Source organism: Crotalus tigris, unplaced genomic scaffold (genome assembly GCF_016545835.1).
Source record: "Crotalus tigris isolate CLP2741 ecotype Arizona unplaced genomic scaffold, ASM1654583v1 scf7180000018974.730210, whole genome shotgun sequence".
In the NCBI taxonomy this organism is placed as follows: Eukaryota; Metazoa; Chordata; class Lepidosauria; order Squamata; family Viperidae; genus Crotalus; species Crotalus tigris.
Genome location: NW_024097305.1, coordinates 618,565 through 641,157, shown reverse-complemented (window position 1 = coordinate 641,157; position 22,593 = coordinate 618,565). Strand labels below are relative to the sequence as shown.

At 40.4% G+C, this 22,593-nt stretch overlaps 1 protein-coding gene across 2 annotated transcripts in view; it reads left to right on the top strand.

The window, feature by feature from the left end:
- Positions 1-22,593, top strand: part of REXO1 (RNA exonuclease 1 homolog) — a 54,504-nt gene that overhangs the window by 14,065 nt on the left and 17,846 nt on the right. Inside the window, exons 1-8 of one of the 2 annotated variants that reach the window (XM_039358032.1) lie at positions 1,835-1,991; positions 5,061-6,775; positions 9,168-9,272; positions 11,150-11,396; positions 15,799-15,956; positions 16,610-16,747; positions 17,561-17,684; positions 18,372-18,485. In XM_039358032.1, the coding sequence (XP_039213966.1) occupies positions 1,949-1,991; positions 5,061-6,775; positions 9,168-9,272; positions 11,150-11,396; positions 15,799-15,956; positions 16,610-16,747; positions 17,561-17,684; positions 18,372-18,485 (2,644 nt within the window). In that variant the 5' untranslated portion in view covers positions 1,835-1,948. Of the gene's footprint in view, positions 1-1,834; positions 1,992-5,060; positions 6,776-9,167; positions 9,273-11,149; positions 11,397-15,798; positions 15,957-16,609; positions 16,748-17,560; positions 17,685-18,371; positions 18,486-22,593 lie in introns of those variants that run through there. The other variant, XM_039358031.1, reaches the window with a different exon arrangement.

Here is a 22,593-nt window from a genome sequence, read left to right as displayed (position 1 = left end):
CTCTGGAAATCGTTCTGCACAGAGAGTACATCTTTTTGGGACAGATCGTTAGTGCCAAGATGTACGATAGCATCCACATCACAGTCCTTGCTGGCATTCTTGACTATTTTAAAAATACGCTTCTTGTCCTACTGGCAGTAGCACCTGGAAAACACCTGACCTCTTTTGAAACCTCTGTGTCTTTTCCTAAATTTACATCCCTTATAATTGAATCACCAACCAGAAAGTGGCTTCTCTTTTTTGATGCCTTGCTCTTTTTACATGACTGATGTGTAATACCTGATTCTCACTTCTCCCTGTCAAAAACAAGTTATTCATCTCAGACTACGATCCCCTGCTTATTTGAGTTATCATCACAACTACCTTGACCTCTCCCTTTAATGTCCCTATTAAGGTCAGCAAGGGCACTGTATCTGTTATGCAGGGACACAGCAAAAGCTTTGTGTTTATAGTTCACAGCTCTCACCCTGCCAAATCCCACGGTTGTCCACACTGCCCTTCTCCTGCAGGATCTTGTCCTGCAGTTGTTGTCTTCTCCCATAAAATATATATTGATATAATTTGGGGCTGGATTGTAAATTGGGTTTACAGATTTTTCCACTAGTTTTCCATCATGCTATAGAATTGAGGAAAAGAAGTGGAAATTATTCTTTATTATCATTATATTTCCAAAGCCAGTGACATCATAAACAAGAAAGCCCTTGCTAGGGGACAATCCTTTGGACATTTTGCATCAGCAACAGAGCGAGTAAGACCTCAATTGAAGATCTCAGTGGCTGAGCTGGTATTGCTTTGGTTCTCCTCAGTTTTCATCTAGCTGGTAGCCATTTTGTTAAATTATTTGAATAGTTTCTATTTTAAGTCGATCGCTTTATAACCTATTCTTCAGTTGTCCCAGTCCTCAGTATCAGACTGACTGGCCATGTCTGGTGCTTTCCCCTTTCCAAAGATGTGTACAGTAGCCACCTTTTAGTAATTGGGTGATTCATAAATACATGCTAACCTAAGTTATATTCAGTGAGTCTCACTATTCCATTTATATGCCACTGCAATTAAAATATAACTCTCAGTGAAAAGAAAACAGTACAAAAAGAATTCAAATACCCGTGGTAAATTATATAAAACGACCATAGTAAACTCCGTTAAAATTGCAAATAAGTCAGCAACAGTGCATAAACGCCTTCAGTTGATTATTACCAACCAATCAGCTCAACACATTTAATACACGTGATACCATCTTAAAGCACAAACACACTTAAAAAGAATTTAGTTTTCAGTGTTTTCCTAAATGTAAACAGGGAGGGTGGTATTTCAAAGAATGGGTGATGTCATTGAGAAGTGGCACTTTCTAGCTTCAGTCCCCTCCCTTCCTGGAAAACTGAGGTTATTTGTTTGTTCTGAGATGGCAGCATTGGCTGGAACAATCCTGGTTGAAGTACACAGTCCCGGAGGTAGTTGCCAAGCCACATTGGGCTTTTAAAATCCAATCAGCACTTTAAATTGCTTTTGTAAACTTATAAGGATCTAGTGTAGGGACTTTCACAAAGGCGTAATGTGCTTTTGATAGCAGGTGCTAGGGAGCACATGGTTACTGCATTATGAATTAGGTGCAACTTCCAACTAGTTTTAAACTATACATAGTTTATAACGTGGAAATTTGTCTACTGTACATTTGGACCTTTGGTGTATCTGAGGTGCTTGTTCTGAATGTGAGCTATTTAAAAAAAAAACAGTGGGGTAATTTAAGAGGAAAGTACCTCTTTAAGAGCAGTGTATGTGAAGGTGGGACTAACAAGCTTCCTGTCTGCTGTCCTCCAGCCTTGAACTATCTTTGCTGTTCAAGAGCTGGCAGTTGTACAGTAGGACATGTTTTGATAGCCTGATGTGTCAGGGTGGCTGTAGAGGCAAAGAAGATATTTAAAAGCGAAAGAGACCTTTGGATGAAAGTATGAACAAGTACCTCCGTTGTCTGTCTATGCATGAGAGCCCAGGTAAAAAGAGAAAATAAAACTTTTGTCCACTGGTTATGATTTTTATCTTTGTTATGTCAGAAACAAATAACATAGTGGCAGTCTTTTTACGTACTGGCTGTACTATTGAAAACGTAATACAAAAGAGCTGCTTAGTTTTATATATTAGTGGGCTATTTAGCTCTTCTTTGCCATCTGTGTCCAAAACATTGGCTAACGTATTTTCTTTTTAGGTAATTCTGGACTTATTTATGAAAACATTGACTAGAAAAAGTTTAGAAATCAATTAAATAGTTGTATATAGTGTTAGGTAGAAAATAAAGTATTACTTAGATTCTTAAGTCTTCACCTTTCAGCTTTTAATAGCAGAACAGTGTTTATTGTCTGAGCAATTGGAATTGCATTAAGATTGTGATTAAAATGTTACATGACAAGAACTTGTTATGGAAGGAAAGGATCTGAGATATGAAATGTTTATGCATTTTGGATCTTGTACATTTCCTTGTAAGCTTAAAATCCTTGGAAGGTTTTTATTCAAGGAACGTATTCAGAATTTAAAGTGATTTTGTGCAAATAGTATTATTTTCCTGAGCTTTTCCCAATATATATTTCTGAGAAGAGGAAAAAATGTAACTGAATTTGGATAAGTCTAATCTGTAATTAAGTCCATGATGGCCTTTTTTGGCATGTTTTTTGACATGTTTTTTGACAGTGACTAATTTTAGGAACATGAAAGCCTCCTTATATGAGGTCTAACTTATTCTTATAGATTTTGATCTACTGTCCGTGATGGCAGTTTTTCAGATATTCAGACAGAAAATGGACTTTTCCAGTACTCGTTGTCCAGAACTTTTAACCGCTTAAGAAATGCTTGATATTTTTTTTTAAAAAAATAGGCTACTAAAATAAATCTTTTGTAGGGTTTGGGAGTTGGTTTGACCAACATTCAAGTACTTGTGCATATAAAGGTCTTTTCTTACTAATTATAGACATGTTAAGTTTTGAACTGCAGATGTTCAAGAAAGATTCAAATTCTTGCCATGTGTTTAAATGCAGATTCTGAAGGAGTGAAACTTGCAAGGGTTTCTAAAGTAATTTTTGAATTGCAGTTTCAGTAAAATCTTCGTGAAGTGCTACAGAGCATGAGGTAACTATAAACGTATTTCTGTGCGCCTTTGAGTCAGTTTTTGACTCCTGGCGATTGCCTGAAAAAGCCCATGCAGTTTTTCTGGGAAGGCGTTTGCCATTGTCTTTTCCCCAGGGCTGAGAGATAGTGATCTGCACAAGGTCAGCCAGCTGGCTTCATGCCTAAAGTGGGACTAGAACTCACAGTCTCCTGGTTTCTAACCTGGTGCCTTAACCATTCAAACTGGCTCTCACAAATGCATAGACCTGCTCAAAACAACATTTCGGGCATATTTAAGTTTTGAAGTTCGGATAATTTCAAAAGATAGAGTTGAGTTTGAGAGTAGAAGAAGAGACAAACTTTGGATGTAGAGTATATTTCCACATGGGGTGGTTTGGATAAACCACTCCTTTATCTACAGTGGTCTTATCTTTAGCTTTCAAGAGGGGAAGAAAAAATGACAATTTTTTTAAAAAGGGAGTTGGAAACAGCTTTTTTAAGCAATAGTTTTTTCCTAGAACTTTTCTTGTAATAGGTGCCCTATTTCGGCTTGTTCTGAGGAGTCTTTGCTGATATTAATTAGATGAGGTGGAGCTCAATCCCTGTTGCCTAAGCTATTCCTTTCTCACAATGTGAGGTCGATTTGTTCCTGTCTACTGGAGCCCTGAGCATTCTTAAATTACTAGTAGTAACAGTGTTCCCTGAATGGAGGTAGCAACTTTCTTCCAAGTTTTTTCTTTTCTCTTGGCATATGTGGCTAAGGAAGAGGGTCTTTGGGATGATCGCGAGACTTCCAAGCTATCATGGCTAATGGCTGTAGGTGAACTTTGTTCTTGAATGTTCATGAAACCTCTTTTGACTCTGATCAAAACAAGCTCCATAACCTCAGTACAGAACTCATCTGAATTCCGTGAATCTGCATTTTTCGTTCTATTGTAAAATGTTGGATTTATCAGGTAAAAATATTGTGTGAAAGAAGACGGTAGAACTCTCCTATATTTCTTCCACATCAGGGATTCAGTTAGAAATTAAAAGCATATTTCTTCTTAACCAAAAAAAAAGTTCATGACATTCGTTCACCATGAACTGGAAGTGAAAATGGTTTATGCGTGTCTCCTTTTCATTTGTGCTCCAGTCTTTGTCTGCTGACTGTCCCTTTCATTGCCTAAGGTTCCTTCACCTTTCTTGCAATAGTCCTGTGGTTTTGTCTCTCATTTTGGACCACAGTCTCATTATTGGTGTGTGCTAATTCATGTCCCACTTTTGATGCAGTTCGCCTATTATTATTTGGAGGATTAGTTTCTCCATAATAGATTTATCCTCTATCACTGTTAATTATGTTAGCATTAGGATAACTCCCATAGGAACAGGACAATCTGATTAGCTGAGATTTACTCCTGAATCCAGTTAGAAAGAAGGTATACCTAGTTAAAATTCCTCACTTTCTTCAAGGCCAAGCAATTGAAAATCTCCATTATTTTTACAAACCAGTGTGAAATACTAGAGACAGTGCTAATACAACCTACGCTCTTTGCTTGAGACCAGAAAGATAATACTTTGTCATGGATAGGTCTCCTGTATATGGGGGTTGAAGTTGCATATTATCAATTTTAGATAGGAGGAAAGATCTGGAAGGTTGTTTTTATATGCCGCCCATCTCATTGTTGAAACGAGTTCAAATTTAGATAAGAAATGCAAGCATATTCATGTTCCTGCAGGGATTTGTGTCACAAGTCTAAAGAAAAGAGGGAGAAAACACAAAAGTCTCTTCAGCCATACTTTTATGCAGTGAGATTGGATGACATAACAGGAATGATTGCTGATGTAGACTGTTCTGAGGGCCTTATGGCATTTGGGTCTTTGCCTTCACATCTTTTATAATCAAATGAGTTTTTATAATTGGAATTTGATGGGCATTCTGGGAATGGTTGATGCTAATATTCTTGTTTTTCTTCCTTTTCCAGGGTGTGGTTATGACCCCTATAACCCAGAACTTCCCAAACCTGTGGCACAAGACAGCAATGGCAGTTTGGAAAATATTGTCCAGTCAGCCTCTGGAATTCTGGAGCTTGAGTTGTTTGACAAGGCAATTGAAGCTGCCAAGAATGAAGTTGAACGTGAGCAAAAGAAGTATGAAGAGCTGCTGGAGACAGCTAAAGAGTATGGCTCATCTGAACCTCCTTTACTTGCTTCTAAGGCTGCTGGATTAGCAACATCCAACTCATTCAGTTCTCTGGAGTATAACCCAGGTAGTTACAATGCAAATAGTGATAATGATTACAATCCTACCCCTCTTACAGTGGCTGCTGCTAGTCAGTCTAGCAAATACACTTTGGACTCCTTCAACAATACGAAATGCAAGGGCAGCTCACTGGAATATATTCCCACTGTGGTCACTCAGCCGAAGAAGTACAGCAGCCCTGTTGTAAATAGCAAATACATAATTGACAACTCCAAGCCTTCAACAGATTTAGAATATGATCCTCTTTCAAATTATTCCGCCAGGCTGTTGAGCAAAGCTAAAGAACAAAAGGGGACCAAGCGGAAGAGAGAAGTTGATCACGAGGAGGCATATTCTCCTTCATTCAAGAAATATTGTGACGAAACTAGTAATGATGAGCCCCTTGCCAGGTTTTCTGACTCAGAGGATGAATGCCAAGAAGCTTCTACCATCCCCCTTAAATCTAAAGGAGGTTCAGAAAGCAAATTGGGTGCAGCCAAAGAAAAGGGAACCCCACAAATAGATACTAGTTCTCGACAAATGAAAGAGACTGCCGTGCAGTATGACATGGGAGACATCGAGAGCCCTCGAACAAGTGTTGTCAAAGATTTAGTGGAAAAAAATGCCAAGTTGGTCAAAGTGCCTTCTAACAGAGATGCGAAAGCAAAGGAAAAGAACAAAGTGGCGTCAAAGGATAAGCTGAAAAAGAAAAATGACCACAAGGCACAGGGTAAGAAAAATCTAGATAAAATAGGAGACAAGGAGAAGATGGACATGAAGGCACAGCACAAGAATGGGGAAAGGAGTAAGGAGAAACAAAGCAAGTCCCACATTGATAGGCATGGACTGAAGCTCACTAAATCAAAATCTGTGATCACACTTGGAATTAAGGAGGAGAACTCTGGCAAGAACAAAGATGTTGGCAAAGCTGCTGCTGCTGGAAAATCAGGGACTAGTAGAAAAAATAGCAAGTTCCAGGCTGTAGAGTTGAAAAGGAAGCCCAAAATCTCTAGTGAAACTGAACATAATAAGAGAAAAGACAAGCAACCTGCCTTGAAAAGGTCTAAGGAAACACTGACCAACTCCCAGGCCATGGAGAATTCAGAGGCCAAAAGCAAAGTTAAACAGCGGGCCCTGAGCCATGTTGATCTCTTTGGTGATGAGAGTGGAGAGGAGGAGCAGGTGGGCCAGCCTCTTCTTCCATTCCCTGTTGTGAATTCAGACTCAGACAGAGATGATGCTGACTTATCTTTTCCCTGTTACGATGGAATAGCAAATGTTAAGAAACTTAAGTTATCCCAGGCTCCTGCTGCTTCCTCTTCCTCTGATGACGAGATTGATTATTCTGGCCTAGAGAAGGATTTGGATTTTGAGTCTGACCCAATGGAGGAGTGCCTTCGGATTTTTAATGAATCCACTGATGTCAAAACAGAAGACAAAGGCAGACTAGGAAAACAGGTAAAGGTCTAAGAATACTGGGATGGGCTGAGGGATTAACAAGCTTTGCCGCCTGTTTAATTAAAAATATACCTGTCTTGATTGTATAATTTCTGAACGTGATGTGCCTGTGCCTCCCCTTGAATTGTAAGAAGATTTACTTAAAGTATAAATGATGTGACTTATTGAGTGTGTTATAAAAGGAAGAATTACAGGTAATCTTCAACTTATAACAGTTCATTTTGTGATCGTTCAAAGTTACAATGGCACTGAACAAGGTGACTTATGACCAGTTTTCACCACTGATGACCATTGCAGCCTTCCCATGGTCACGTGATCAAAACTCAAAACTTGGCACCTGATTCACGTGACGGTTGCAGTGTCCCAGGGTCACGTGATCACCTTTGGAGACCTTTTGACAAGCAAAGTCAGTGGGGGAAGCCAGCTTCACTTAATAACCATGTTACTAACTTAACAGCTGCATTGCTTCACTTAACTGTGGCAAGAAAGGTCATAAAATGAGGCAAAACTCACTTAATAAATGTCTCACTTAGCAACAGAAATTTTGGACTCAACTGTGGTCGTAAGTTGAGGACTATCTTAGAACATTGTAAGTGACATGCTGGCTCAGGAATTCTGGGAGTTGAAGTCCACGAGTCATAAAAGAGCCAAGGTTGTCTAGCCCTGGACTAGGTGATGATCACAGCCACTTCCATTCCATGCATTCTGTGAGTTTGGATTTTCTGGCTGTAATGGCTTATAGCTTCCCACAGGGGAAAAAAAAGGGAGCCAAAGGTGTCATTAAGGGAATCGTAATATATAGAGACCTATTTTAGTATACAAAAACAGTAGAAATTGGGTCATAAAATACCTTTGTATTTCAAGGATGCTTGGCCCTTGGCTTTGCAAAGTGGTTTACAGCAAGCAGGGTATTGACTAATTAGAGATAAATTTGCAACGACTCTTGGGATTGCTTAGGGATTTGGGGCAATTTTATTGCTTGATGCCTAATATACCTCGTGCTTTAGGAGTTATATTTTCACTGTGTCATTATATAGGAAAACATTGGGTGAGAGAAGCCTGTTGCCTCAAGCCAAAAAGCTTCTTCACTGTTTTCTTTCATTAAAAAGCCTGTAGCTTAGAGGGTGGAGAACTTGGTCTTCCTTGTGGAAAGACTTAGATTCAGATCATGGCATTAAAAAAAAAGGAAGGAGGTCTAATTAACAGTTGTTGTGGAAAGGCCTTTCTCTGCTGGAGGTTCTGGAGGAAAATCACTGCCAGTCAGACTGTTGAACCACCTAGGTCAGGGGTAGGCAACCTTGGCTCTTTTATGACTCGTGGACTTCAACTCCCAGAATTCCTGAGCCAGACGGCTCAGGAATTCTGGGAGTTGAAGTCCACGAGTCATAAAAGAGCCAAGGTTGCCTACTCCTGACCTAGGGAAATCCTTTCTTGATTTCTTGTGGCTTCAGTAATCTCTTCCAATATGTGATACATGTAATCCTTGACTTGCAACCATTCGTTTAGTGAGTGTTCGAAGTTAACAGTGGTCCTGAAAAAAGTGACTTACGACTACTTTTCACACTTACGACTGTTGCAGCATCCCCATGGTCATGTGATCAAAATGCAGACACTTGGCATGTTTATGATGGTTGCAGTGTCCCTGGGTCATGGGATTACCTTTTGCGACCTTCTGAGAAGCAAAATAAATGGAGCCAGATTCACTTTACAGCTGCAGCTACTAACAACAACTGCAGTGATTCATTTAACAGTGGGGACAAGACAGGTTGTAAAGTGGGGCAAAATTCAGTTAACAAATGTGTTGCTTGGCCAGGGAAATTTTGGGCTCAGTTCTGGTCGTAAGTTGAGGACTACCTGTATTGGGGAAATTAGGGATGTGTCAGTTATGTACAGTATGTAGTCAAGTACAGTTGGCCAAACATGATTATTTTTTTGTTTTTAAGAAGTATCCTTCAACCCCTACAGTAGCAATTCTTTAAAAAAATAATCTGTAAAGTTTCCTGGATTTAGAAGTTACATCAGGTGCAAGGTAAGACCAAATAAAGTTATTTGCTTGTCTGCAAAATTACTATAGTAAATTCAGCAATAAATTTTTCCCAGTCTTCCAGATGTGTTCACAGCAGCTGCAGAAGTCCCTGTCAGTTTCAGTCCTGATATATCTGGAAGGTGGTTATCAAAGAATGTAAGAGACTGTTTCCTCTTCTTTGCCCTGTGAGGATGATATCTCCCCCTCCCGAAATTAAGCTTTAAGCTGTTACAGGCAGCGTTGACCTGTTCTGCTTTTCAAAATGAGCTTTGTGTTTTTGTTATTTTGAAAGATACACAAACAAACATCAAACCGTCTATTACTTTGGAAATTTACATTTCTCTCTCCCTCTTCTTTTTCCTTTAGCTATCAAAAGAGGAAGGGGGTGAAGAAAAGTTGACAGAAGACAGTTTAACCACACTCTTTCCTGGACAAAAAAGGAGGATTTCTCATGTAACAAAGCAAGGACACGTAAGTAGATCTTGAAATGGCATCAGAAGGTTGTCTGTGATGCAATCTTGAACATCTCTATTCTTGCTGATGAGATTTTGGGGCATATTCTCATGCCCAGCCAAGTAATATGAGGATGTGAATGCTGTGTTGAAACCTAGTAGTACCTGTTGATTCCCTCAGGCCTTGAAGATGTGCACCTCTGTGTTTGTATTTGTGGTTTTTAGATACGTGCTACAGTCAGGACTCAGGACATCTCTGGACATCTTTAAGGCTGTCTGGCTTACACTGTTTCTAGTATGTGAGATTCTAGAAATAGCTTTGGAACTTTCAAGGTGATCCTAAATGTGTAGCTTTTCATTTTCTTTGTATTCCTGTTGCCGTAAAATATGGAGAACAATAAAGAGAATCTGCCGTAACTTTTTGTATGTAACATTCACATATAAATATTGAGGATCCCAGCTAATCTAGAAGCAGGGAATTCCCTTACTCCTTAATAACTGCTTCACCCATGCAGCCTGCACCGCCAGGGGTCCTCTGCATGGCCTGAGAACAAAGGAACCGCCACTGAAGAAATTAAAACTGGTATTTTTTTCCTTTTTTTCATGGTTTGTAACATTTTATTAGATTATGGAACAAATACAAAAATACAAAAGCAAGTAGTAGGACACAGTGGGAAGGAAGAAGGAAAAAGAAGGGGAAAAGAAAAGGCATTGATTTCCAACTTCCTCTGTTGTAGTAGAATGGGGTCTTCAAACTCGGCCCTTTTATGACTTGTGGACTTCAACTCCCAGAAAGTCTTAGAATTATGTAAGTCATGGAAAGGATGAGGATTGACCTACCCACTTCTGGTAGACCATTTAGGGCAGAGGCGTCCAATTCCCAGGCAAGTCCATGAGTCATAAAAGGGCTGAGTTTGAAGACCCCTGTAGTAGAATGAAGCCTTAACATCGAATCTCAACTTTTTATTTTCCATAATAGTATAAACTAGCCATTTCTATAACAACAAATGAATCTAATCAGTAAAACCCAAAACCCCACCCTTTTTTTTCCAGTCATCAAGTTTTTGACACCTTGCTAAGCACTGGTGGTACTCGAATATTGTCATGTCCTAAAAGTGGTACAATCTGTGAAAAGGTTGAAAAGCCCCAGTTTAGATAACCACCAGTATTTTTCAGAGTATTTACCTCTAAATTTCCGAGATCGTTAATGGGACATACAGATATTCCATTTGCTATAAGTGTTTAAATTATTCTTTTCTTTGCAGAAATTATTTCTAGCTTCCTTCCTCTTGAAAAAAATGTTCTCTACATTTTTCAGTTTGTGGATTCAAAAAAAGATTTAAAAAAAATGAAGTAAGGAGATTCTAGCTGCTGGATCTTTAGTTGTTTGTGTGTGTGTGTGTGTGTGTACGCAGATCTTGATTAGCTTCTTTTCTGGAACATCAATGGGCTCTTTGTTTTCACAAGTCATACGTGTTCCTTCCATTTGTCCATTAAGCGCTGTTGTAGAGCAAGAGGAAAAAAAAGGACTCCTGTGAAATGGATTGGAAATTCTGAAACTCAAATATTTGCAAGTTCTTAGCACATCTGCTCTTCCCAAACCCTTTTGCAAAGGTGTATATAGATTCAGCACCTGTCTTCAGTATGAAAACATCACAGGTGAACAAATACGTCCCAAATTGTGTAGATGGAACACTGTTTGCACTGTCTTCGAATCCTCTTTGCTTGTGTTTTGTCTTGTATGAGTGAATCATATACTCAGGATTGGTAAGGCCAATCATTCTGACCCATATTTTTGCCAGTTTGAAATACATCCAAAATGTGTGGATCCAAATTCCACATGTGACAGGTTTCTGCTTTATCATGCAAACCAGCGTCCCTCCGTTTCCCTTTCAGGTTGAAGTCCCAAGCAAGCCAGTGGTCCGGCCTTACCGGCCCCCAACTGCCCAGGAGGTCTGCTACCAGAGGATTCAGCTAGCACAAAAGCAGGCAGCGCAGCTGGCCCAGCAGCGGCCACAGCAACCCCTGCCGACCACAAAGTTGCCTGTGGCAGCTCGAAGAACTTCCATTGTTATGCACAAAGGAGAAAGGAAGCGAATTGCTCATGTGCCCAGTGCGGCTCTTTCGGCAGTTTCCAAGTTGGGCAAGTGAATGTTTCTGGTTGTTTTTTTTTTTTTTTTTTTTGGCAGAAGAATTTTTCATTCTTTTAGGTAGGAGAAGCAAGGCAGAGTATCCTCATCCTCTCACCTGCTGAAGGGGATCTTGAATCAGCTGAGCAGTTTGAGGGGAAAGAGGAGGAAGGCCATGCAGATGCTATGCCTTTCTCAATAAAGACTCCCCAAATACATGTTGCTCACACATTCGGAGATTTGCAGCTCAGTAATGAAACAGGAACGAAGCTAACTTCTATTCCTGTGCTGTCTTTGGATTTCTCTTTATATTTGTATATTTTAATTTGGTTTGGAGCCAGTATACAGTTTCTACTCATAAAGTTCCCCAGGTAGCAAGACCCTTGCAGGAAAACCAGGTTCTTTGGCAAGGATACGAGGGAAATTCGGAAATAAACCTCCCGTTTGGTTATCAATGACAGACACTCGCAGATACAGAACTTTTATTATACACATTAGAAAAGTACAACATTATATTACTTTTCGACATCATCGCCATTCAAATTGAGGCACTGGTCATAACATGTTAGTAGTAGTCGCTCGGCGCCAAATCTGGACCATTGGGTATGTGTGCGGGCGAGCATTATCGTGAACCAACACCACACCAGAAGTCCACATGCCCCGACGCTTGTTATGGATGGCTCATGTGAGTTTTTGTAACGTTTCACAGTAGACGTCTGAACTGATGGGCGAACCACGCTCCATGAACTTCACTAGCAGCGCTCCTTTGGCATCTTCACATTTGACGGGATTTTCTATGGCACCACTTCCGGTGTGTTGTTGGTTCACAATAATGCTCGCCTGCACACCGCTAGACACACCCAAGAACTTTTGAAGCTGTTTCATTGAGATGTTTTTGATCAACCCCCCCATAGCCCAGATTTGGCGCCGAGCGACTACTAAGGAATTTCAAACCTTGAAAGACGTTATTTGAATGGCGATTATGTCAAAAAGTAATGTAATGTTGTACTTTTCTTTTTTCTTTTAATATATTTTATTGATTTTTTACAATAACAATCTTTAGTGCTTAGTAAACAGAGTGTTGTCTGGGTTCATATATTTAAAAAACAAGAATTTCTATAATTCCATAATCAGTCTCTTAATTAATGATATATTTCTTTGATCTTCTCTTCTTCCAATAGTATTCTCCTTTTATCAACATTAAGCAAATATAATTCTTAATACTTTCAGTACATACAAGGTTGAATATAAACATTTTTCTTATGTTTGTAGAAATAACAGTAACATCAGCATATAACATCTTTTCTGGTCCGCTTATGTTTCAATTGTATTTATAAAAGTCATCTTATTAAGTCACTATATATCCTTTTTTCAACATTCTTATTTAAGCTTAATTTTCCCTCTGTATTCAAACCATTCTTATCAGTCATAATTTTCTCAGTGTTAATTACCTTTAAATATTCAAACTTTTCATTCACATATACCATTCCAATATTTTTATATTTCATATATTATAAAGGCTACTGTAGGGCCCCTGTATATCCATAATTTATCTATTCTTTTAACCATATTCAAATAAGTGTTTAATCGTATAGTACTCCATCTGGTAAGTAGCATCAAAACTCTTGAATCTAACTCTAGCCTTCTTATTTTGCGAAGTAGCTTTCCAAGTAAGTGTGTTCAGCTTGCCAGGGGATTCTTCCTGTATTTTTGTGAATGTTGTTGGGAGTAGAATAGAAAAGACAAATTAGGTAGGATGTGTGTTTTTTGTCTCCCAAACTCTAATAATTCTCCTGGCTACTCTATAATCCATTTTGTTAGATCTTCTTTCCTATCTTCAAGTTTATTTTGAAGTCCTGAAAAGTAAGATATCTTTTCCATTTCCATTGTTGCAGCAAAATCTTGCAAGTTTTCTTTTGTTTGTATTAGACGGTGGTTCTCTTCATTTGTAGTTTTCCTCTTTGGGTCACTGTCCTCTAGTTTGTATTCTGTTATCTGGTTAGTTTGTTCATTCTTTGTCGTCGTTTTCTGAGAGTTTTTTTAATTGTAGGTTTAAGTTGAAGATGTGCTCATTTATGTTGTCGAAGTTGTCTCATCATGATTTGAAACCATTGTCATTTGAATCTCTTGCACCATTGCATACATTTCCTCTTGGAAAATATTTGCCTTGTCTTGAAGTATTACTCCTGCAGATCTCTGATGTTCCAGGCTAGGGCCTTCAGAAGGAGATATTAGGTGTGGTTTCCTACCACTTTTAGATAGGTATGTAACATCCATTTTATCTCCCACCTCCAGATAGTCTTTCACTGATACCATAGTCTCTATAATTAGCCTTGTCAAGCCAGCCAATCTTAAAGTCCAGACAACCAAATCTTATATAGTTCTTGTCTTTATATATGGTTTTTATAATCCAGTGTGTTTCCAATTATCAAAGCACCGCTAAAAGCAGTATTTTATCATAGTTCTTCTATTCAGGGGCCTTACAATTATCAGCCAGTCAAATTTACAGTCCAGAATGTTTAACCACCTAGGAGCTTTCCAGTAAATTTCCCCCCTAGAAGATTAGATAAAAGTCAAGGTTTTTCTTTCTCTGCAAACAATTCTTGAGCTTAGAGATGACAGCTCAGTAAGTATTTATAATCCCGAAAGGCCAGCTGTTTTTAAAACAAATATAGTTCTCACTCTGTAGTACAGGGGTGTCAAACTCGCAATATCACATGATGTGTTGCGACGCATTGTGACTTTTTTTCCATTGCTGGCGATGCAGTGGGCGCAGTTTTGCCATGATGCATCCGCTCCGCAGGCTAGCAGTAGGTAGCCCAGTGTGTTTTCTTTCCTCTGCTCCCAGCTGTTCTCTATTTGGCAAGAAGCCACTGAGGTTCAAAGGAACAAGTTCTTTATTTCTGGGCGTCTTGCCAATTTCTGAGTCAATGCAGCTGTTATTCTATGCTCTAATCCTCCACTAGATGTCAGTAGCTATTCATTTTCCAACTTTTAAAGCAAAGAGTTATTTTCTTGTAATTTCATCAATGCTTTTTCAGTTGTAAAGTCTTAAAGTCATAATTTTCAGATTCATCCAGACTGTAGTATTAAGTTCATTTCAATATATTTCTGTACCACATAAAAATTAAATCGCCGCTTTGGTCTATGGAAGGGTGGGGGTGTGGTCCCCTCCCTTCTCACTTTCGGAGGAATTTTTGCTTTTGGGGGATCTTTTCCAGGAAATCAGTTACAAAATAGAAGAGAAAAGATAGATATTCTCACCCAGTTCCAAGCATGCTGCTTACGGTTGTTCTAGTTAGTACTTTTGGACTTTGGCTGCTGGTAGCTTGGGCTAGTCACTGGTGTGCAGCTAGCCTTTCTCCTGTCGGGTTGGAGGGCTTCCCCCAGATCAAATGGATCGACTGCTGTCTTTCCATGATCCACGGGGGCCCCCTCCTTCATTGCCTCTCTGGGGCAACTTTAGACCCATTTAGGGTCCCCTGGCAGGGCGAAACCAGCTGTGTGGTGTGAAGCTCTGCAATCCCTTGGCCACGCCACTACAGTGCAAAACCAGAAGTCCGTAATGTTGTAGTTTTCTAATGTGTATAATAAAAGTTCTGTATCTGTGAGTGTCTGTCATTGATAACCAAATGGAGGTTTATTTCCGAATTGCCCTCGTATTAAACCATGGCTAGATTATTACGCCTTTTATCATTCCATTAGTGCCTTTAGTCTGGTGTATCCCTTTTTGTTTCATCTCTCTTTCCCCCAGTCTCTGTAATCCAGCAATAAGTAGCAAATATGCAAGCCAGGAACTTTTTATTTATTTATGTTTTTACATGTTCACCCTTTATCAATGCTGACACCTTTTCCAGAGTTCATAGATTTCACTAAACAGAGTGAAATGATAACAAAAACGTGTAAAACAGGAAGTAAAGTAATAACCTACCTGGGATACTTGAAGAGCTAGAGCAGAACAAATCTGCGGTAGATGGTAAGCTTGATTGTATCCTTGTATTGAGTGGTAATTGTATCTGAACAAGGTGTGACTAGTTCAGACGGCATTAATGTGGCCCCTTCCAGATGACTTAGAACTTCAGTTACCAAATTTAGTAGCAAAGATGAGCAAAGACTTCTAGGAGATTCAGGAGAGGGTTTTTAACATTTGCTCCACTCTTCTTCTCAACTCTCCTTAAATCAGGTGTGTCCAGCCTTGGCAACTATAAGACTTGTGGACTGCAACTCCCAGAATTCAATTCAATTCTGGGAATTGAAGTCCACAAGCCTTAAAGTTGCCACGGTTGGATACCTCTGCCCTAAATGGTCTACTGGAAGTGGGTAGGTCAATCCTCATCCTTTCCATGACTTACATAATTCTTTCAGAGTTTCGCCTTACTTCTGAATATTGTCTTTTTTTTGTGCACACCCTTTCAGTTCCTGGAAATCTTAAGAAGATCATTCCACCCGCAAGTGTGGCCTCTTCCAACGGTGTTGATGCTTCAGTATTGAAAGCTCGAACACTGGCTGGGATGGCATCTAAAACAACGACCACAAGTGCCACAAAAAGGATAGCACATACTCCCACTCTGCAGGTGATGAATTGCCAGTATATGCTTCATAGTTAACTTTTCAAGTTGAACACATGAAACATTCCCCTGCATGCAATTTTAGCCTCTAACGTTTGGAAGTCAAAGAGTGTTGAGGTTAAACACTTGTGCAAGATTGTGCTTCCTTTTGTTTTGTTTTTTCTAGGATTTATAGTCCAGCTTTGTATATAAATGGTATTTGAGGCATTCCTAGGCAGAATTCTGGATAATTTGGGAAATACCAGTAAAGGAGAATAATTGTAGCTCAGGGTTGAAATGAGGGTTCCTTGGTGCTCTCTGAATTTGGTTGTTTTCTTACAGATGTTTCATTACCTAAACTAGGTAACATCAGCAGTGCTAGTAGATGTAATGAAACATCTGCAAGAAAACAGTCAAGCTCAGAGAGCACCAAGGACCCTTAATTTTTATTCAGATTGTTTTGAGTGTTGTTTGAAAAAAAAATTAGTTTGACTCACCACTGAATCTCAGCAGTATGGTCTTGTGGACTATTATATACTGCAGAAAGTTGGCTATTAGACCATAGATAGCTCATAGCTCATATATGGCTTAGTAGAAGAACCAATCAGAGGCAGGAAAAGCATTGTAGTAACTGTGCTATCAAAATAGCTTATTTTCTTCCCCCTTTCCATGTTCCCTAGAGCACCACCTTGAAAAGGCCAGTTATTCCCACAGAATATGGTGCCAAAGTTCCCACCAACATCCGTCAGAGGTACCTCAACCTCTTCATTGATGAGTGCTTGAAGTTCTGCCCCTCACAGCAGGGAGCATTTGACAAGGTTTGTGCATTTGTAATGGTAATGATAGGAGTAATGCTTGGGCATCTTTGAACTCTTATAGTTTGCGCTTCTTTAACTGTAGGCCCAAATGATAGAGGGATTGAATCACTTAAAAAAAAAAATTGAAAGTTCACTGAGCAAATACATTTGCAAGTACAAAGTTAAGATAGACAGCCCAATGTTGAGCTTCCTGTTTGAATAGTAAGAGAATCATAGGTCTACATATTTTACCTTATTTTTGAAAGTACTGTTCCCTCTGTTACAAACACAGGTAGTCCTCAAGTTACGACCACTGTTGAACCCAGTTGTTAAAGAAAGTTTTGTCCCATTGTATGACATTTCTTGCCCAGTTGTTAAGTAAATCACGTCAGTTGTTAATAACACAGTTGTTATGTGAATCTGGCTTTCCCAGTGACTTTGTTTGTTAAAAAGTCGCAAAAGGTGATCATATGACACCAGGACACTGCAACTGTCATAAGTATGACCCAGTTGCCAAGTGTCTGAACTTTGATCATGGATGCTGCAATGATCTTAAATGTGAAAAACGGGCATAAGTGACTCTTCAGTGCCATTATAAGTTTGAACAGTTGCTAAACGAATGGCTATAAGTCAAGGACTAATTGTAGAAACTTGCCTTTTTCTTCCTGCTTATCCTTGTTGATGACTATTTGACCCTTCTCCTGGTGGCATTGGAAGCCACCTAATATATGTTAACACAATAGTTCTCTCTAGTCTCCTACTTCCTGCCTTAGCAATTTCATTTTGTATATTGAAATTCCAAAATGCTGATGGTGGTGGGCATGCTGTTCACAGGCTCTTGCTGAGGAGAAGGTGGTGTATGAGCGCAGCACCAGCCGCAACATCTACCTGAATGTGGCAGTAAACACTTTGAAGAAGCTGAGGACTCTTTTGCCCAGCCCTTCTCAGGAGGTTCAAAGTATGTACTTATACTTTACTTCTTGCTTTCAGACTGAAACTTCTCTGCTATTTTGCACTTCATTTTATTCTTTCCTTATACTCTTAAGCCTCCATTTCTTAAACATTTGGAGTATCTTTAACAAAACACACTTCAAATTCGCACAGTAGACTGGGTAAAAGACTGCCTACCAAGCCAGCAGAGCATAATTCTGTGGGCAAAACTTTCATAATACATCTCTTTGCCAGCCGAATAACATCTGTGCAAGCACAATTAGCTAGTTGCACTGCAGTCTTGTGCCATACATCAGTCCCATTCTTGCCCATGTTTGAAACTGCTGCTATTACAAATGTTATTTAGTACAGGGGCCTCCAACCTTGGCAACTTTAAGACCTGTGGACTTCAATTCCCAGAATTCCCCAGCCATGCTGGCTGGGGAATTCTGGGAATTGAAGTCCATAGGTCTTAAAGTTGCCAAGGTTGGGGACCCCTGATTTAGTACATTGGCAAAGGGGGTGTATGATGTTAACCCCAAAATAATTCTGCTTCCCATTATCACTTTCTGAGCTTAATTCATAGTATATTGGTCTTGACCTTTTAAAGCAGTCAGCATGTGGAGACCTGTGTAGAACTTCCATTGACTCAGAAATTTTATTTGTGGTTGATCCAGGATGTTTGCTAGTTTGACATCTTGTCTTTTTCTTCCAGAGGCCAGCAATAGAAAAATGGTTTCTCATGAAGCTATGTTAGGAGGGAAACTGGCAGCCAGGACCAGTTATACACTTAATCGTTCTACAAACTTACGGCTAGAAGACCTGACAGGTAGGTCCCCCCTTTTTGTCATGCACACAATGACTGTGGCGGGGATGTGATTTTTATTCCTTTCTGTCTGTTTTAAAGACCTTCAGATTGATTTTAGAAGTGGCCTGATCGTTTTTTCACACCAGAGAACTGATAGGATCAGTGTTGAAAGCCAATTCAGAGCTATTTTAAAACTGTAAAGAGCACAGAAAAGCTGTAGAGAAGAATGGGGTCAGGTCACTTTTTAGAGGTTTGTTGATACATGGTACCTGTGATTCTTCTAAATGTCCCTCTTCAGCTTGACCAGATTTACCCTGTAGGGAAGGGCATTTCATGATAAAAGTGCAGTAATCCCAAAGTAAGCCTGTTGCCCGGTTAACAACTTCCACAATTCATTTCAGAAATCGTAAACGATCTAACCCATGTCAGTTTTGAATGTGGATAAAACACTAGCTTTGAAGCCAAACAAGATGGTGGTTTTTTTAATCAATCACATAAACGTTCGATAGATATTCCAGGTGTGTGGGGAAAAATAAACTTTCAAGTTGCATGGCCCTAAGTTGTGAAGGGGACATCTTTGCAAATGCATTCTGTCTTGTTGAGAGAGAAGAGAAGAAGGCTTATTTCAAGTAGGCAGCTGCTTATTAGTGTTAACGAGAAATTGCCCTTGGCCCAAATTGGTATCAGCAAAAGTACTTCATTATTCTTCGCTTACAGAATGGATTGTGTAAAACACAATACGGTTCTGTACAGAACCCTAACGTCACACATATGTTGATGGGTACTGAGCTGTCCCTAACTAAATGAGAGGAAAAAAAACCCAGGTCATAGTAGATAACTCAGTGATGTTAACTGTGCAGCAGTTATGAACAAGGGAAAATTCTCTGCTAAGGATCATTAGTAAACAAATTGAACAACCCAAAGCCTTGAATACCTTCCTTACAAGAAAAGGTTAGAATAGAGAGAAGGCAAGTACAGGAGAAAATGTTTAAGGCACTCTCAAGCTTCCTCCTTCCGTTTTATATTCAAGATGGACAGTATTTAATATTTATTCGTTATGTATATGTAGGGATATGGGTCTATACATACGTTGTATATAGTATGTTTAGGTGTCGTGTCATGTATGTGTTTCATTTTGAGAGTGGGCAACTGAATTTCATTTTTGATGTGTGCGGTTGTGCCCACAGTAAAAAAATGACAATAAAGGTTATAATAATAATAATAATAATAATAATAATAATAATAATAATAATAATAATAATAATAATAGTAAAGTTGGAAGGGACCTTGGAGGTCATCTAGTCCAACCCCCTGCTCGGGCAGGAAACCCTACACCATTTCGGACAATGGCTGTCCAGTCTCTTCTTAAAAACTTCCAGTGTTGGAGCATTTACTGCTTCTGGAGGCAGGCTGTTCCACTGATTAATTGTTCTCACTATCAGGAAGTTTCTCCTTAGTTCTAGGTTGCTTCTCTCCTTGATTAGTTTCCACCCGTTGCTTCTTGTCCTGCCTTCAGTGCTTTGGAAAATACATATATTATCTTATTTAAAATCTAGCATGTCATGAAGAATGTGGGTATGAGAATCTGTTTTTCTCCCTGTCCGAAGGGGTCATGCAGTGAAATTGAATGGAAGGAAATTTAGATGCAATTTAGATGAGACAAAGTACTTTCTATAGTCCATAATTAATCTTGGATTCTTTATAGTAGTTGTTGAAGCAAAAGGACAAAGTAATGGCCGTAGACTTATATAGAGGTAGTCCCCAACATACGACCATAATTAAGCCCAGAATTAGGCACGTAAGTTGTGTTCATTAAATTGGTCATGCTTGATCAACCCTGATTTTACAAGTTTTTTTGCAATAGTCGTTTAGCAAATGTCACAGTTAAGCAAACATCACAGTCATTAAGTGAAGCCATTTTCCCCGAAGGGCAATTTTTTTTTGCCAGAAATCAAAAGTAAACAGTGACCACATATTTTTATCATATGCATACCATAGTATATAATCATAAAAATTCTCCAGCACAGGAGATGGAGAATCCACCAATGGGTTTTCTCCGTCTGCCTGCTCTTGAGACCAAGTAGCCAAACTTGACATGCCCCCTGTGCTAGGAGACCTAGTCTTGACTTGGTCTCAAGCTCTTGAAGACATGTCAGGTTTGGCTCTCAGGTATTAGACATCTAGCAGGTTAGAAAAACCATTGGTGAATTCTCCTTGCCTCATACCTTCACAGTCAGGTTAGTAGATATATCCAGGAATTTTCCCCTACTGGAAAATTTTTGGGTTGTTTCCCAACTATCCCTCTGCAGTGCTGGGCTCAGCTCTACCTCAAATCGGCTGATTTGAGGGGGGGGGCAGCTACAGCTTCCCCATTTTTTTTCCCCCAGGGCTCTGGGGAAAACTTCCCTTACTGACCATTACCTTGTTAGGCCAGTGCTGCTGTAACTGCCTCAAAATTGCCTTCTGAGTCCTTCAGAGCTGTTTTTTTCATAGCTGCACGATCGCGGGCACCATTTTGGTTGCCGAAAAGGCAACGAACGGCACTTTTAAAGGAACGGAGGCTTTTTCCAGAGTGATTGGAGACGTTCCGATCGCCAGCTTCCCTCACAGCGAATAACACCACAGTTGCCTGTATGGCTCAGGAACTTGCCTCCGAAGGCCCGAGGGCCATCCTGACAGACCCGAAGGTTGCGGCTTCCATTTTGGTTGCCGCCGAAGGCAACGAAGATTTAAACGGATTTTTCCCTCTTCTTGTTACTCCGCAGATTTAGGGCTTGGTTGCTCATTCCTTTCAGTAACCAGGTTTCCGCTTATACAGCACAGCCCTGACCATAAGAGCAACCGCTGCAGGTCCCCGCGGCTGCCATTTTGGATGTGCCACGTGGGTTCCCTTCTGGGCCTCATAAGCCTGCGTCCATTAGTTGTAGTCCCAGTAATCCCCAGATTAGGCCCCAGGCCATTTTGATCGGAGCCGCCATTTTGAACCTCCTCTCACATTTCCTCTGCTAGGCCTTCCTTTCAGGCCCTCTGCAGCCTTCATTGGGCTATCTGGTGCACCTTGACTGGCCACCTAAGGCCTCTGGGCGGAGTCTATAGCGGGTCCCAACTGTGCCTTCGGTCTTGTTTTAACAACCGTGACCTAAGCCTAGAGAGACTTACTACCTGGTCAGGTGGTCAGGGGAGCAGTCCTCGTTACTTGCTCCAATTTCCCTTTCCGCCAACCCCTTCCTCATTTCCTTCTGTAGGCGGGACAGATAAAAAGATTTTTAGTACCTCTGCAGACTTAACTGAGGCCCTGGAGGTCCCCAAGGTAAACGAAGCCTGGACCCCTCTGGTGTCCCAGACTGCAGTCTCTGAGGACATGTCCGAGGTTCTTAAAGCGGACGACAGGAAATGGGACATAACTTTTCGAAAGACCCATCAATCAGCGGGATGGGCAATTAAAACGGCCACTTGCACGTCCTTTGTCCGAACCACCCTCTTATGGCTTCGTCAACTTCAGGCCAGAGTCCCTTCCGAGGACATTCAGATCCACAAGGACCTGAGCAAAATGGTGGCGGCAACAGAATATGCTGCGTATGTGACTCTACAGTCGGCCAACTTTGCTGCCAGGTCCCTAGCCTCTAACATTACAGCCAGAAGGATGCTATGGCTAAAACATTGGCAGGCCGACGCCAAGGCCAAATGGTGCCTCACAACTGCCCCCTACCTGGGCAAAAATCTCTTTGGGGAGGCCCTGACTCTGTACCTTGTGGAAAACAAGGACAAGCAGAAGGTCATGGCTCATCTTAATAAACGGGCTGACAAACGTGCCACTCCCTATTTCCGCAGGCAGTCCTTTCGGCCGGCAGCAGGTTCGGCAGCCACCCAGCCCTCCTGTCCATACACACCTAGGCAGGACAGGCCATATGACCGTCTGTGTGACAGATTGGGCTTTTGACTCAGGCAGCAGTACCAAAACAAGAGGCCATTTCGAGGGGCAGGACACCCTTACAGGAGGTCCAAGTGACTCTCATACCACACTTCCCATAGGAGGAAGACTTGTCCACTTCTTCCATCAGTGGGAACTCATATCCATGGACACAATCGAAAGACCCCCTTACAAACAATCCAGTTTGGCCTGTCCCCG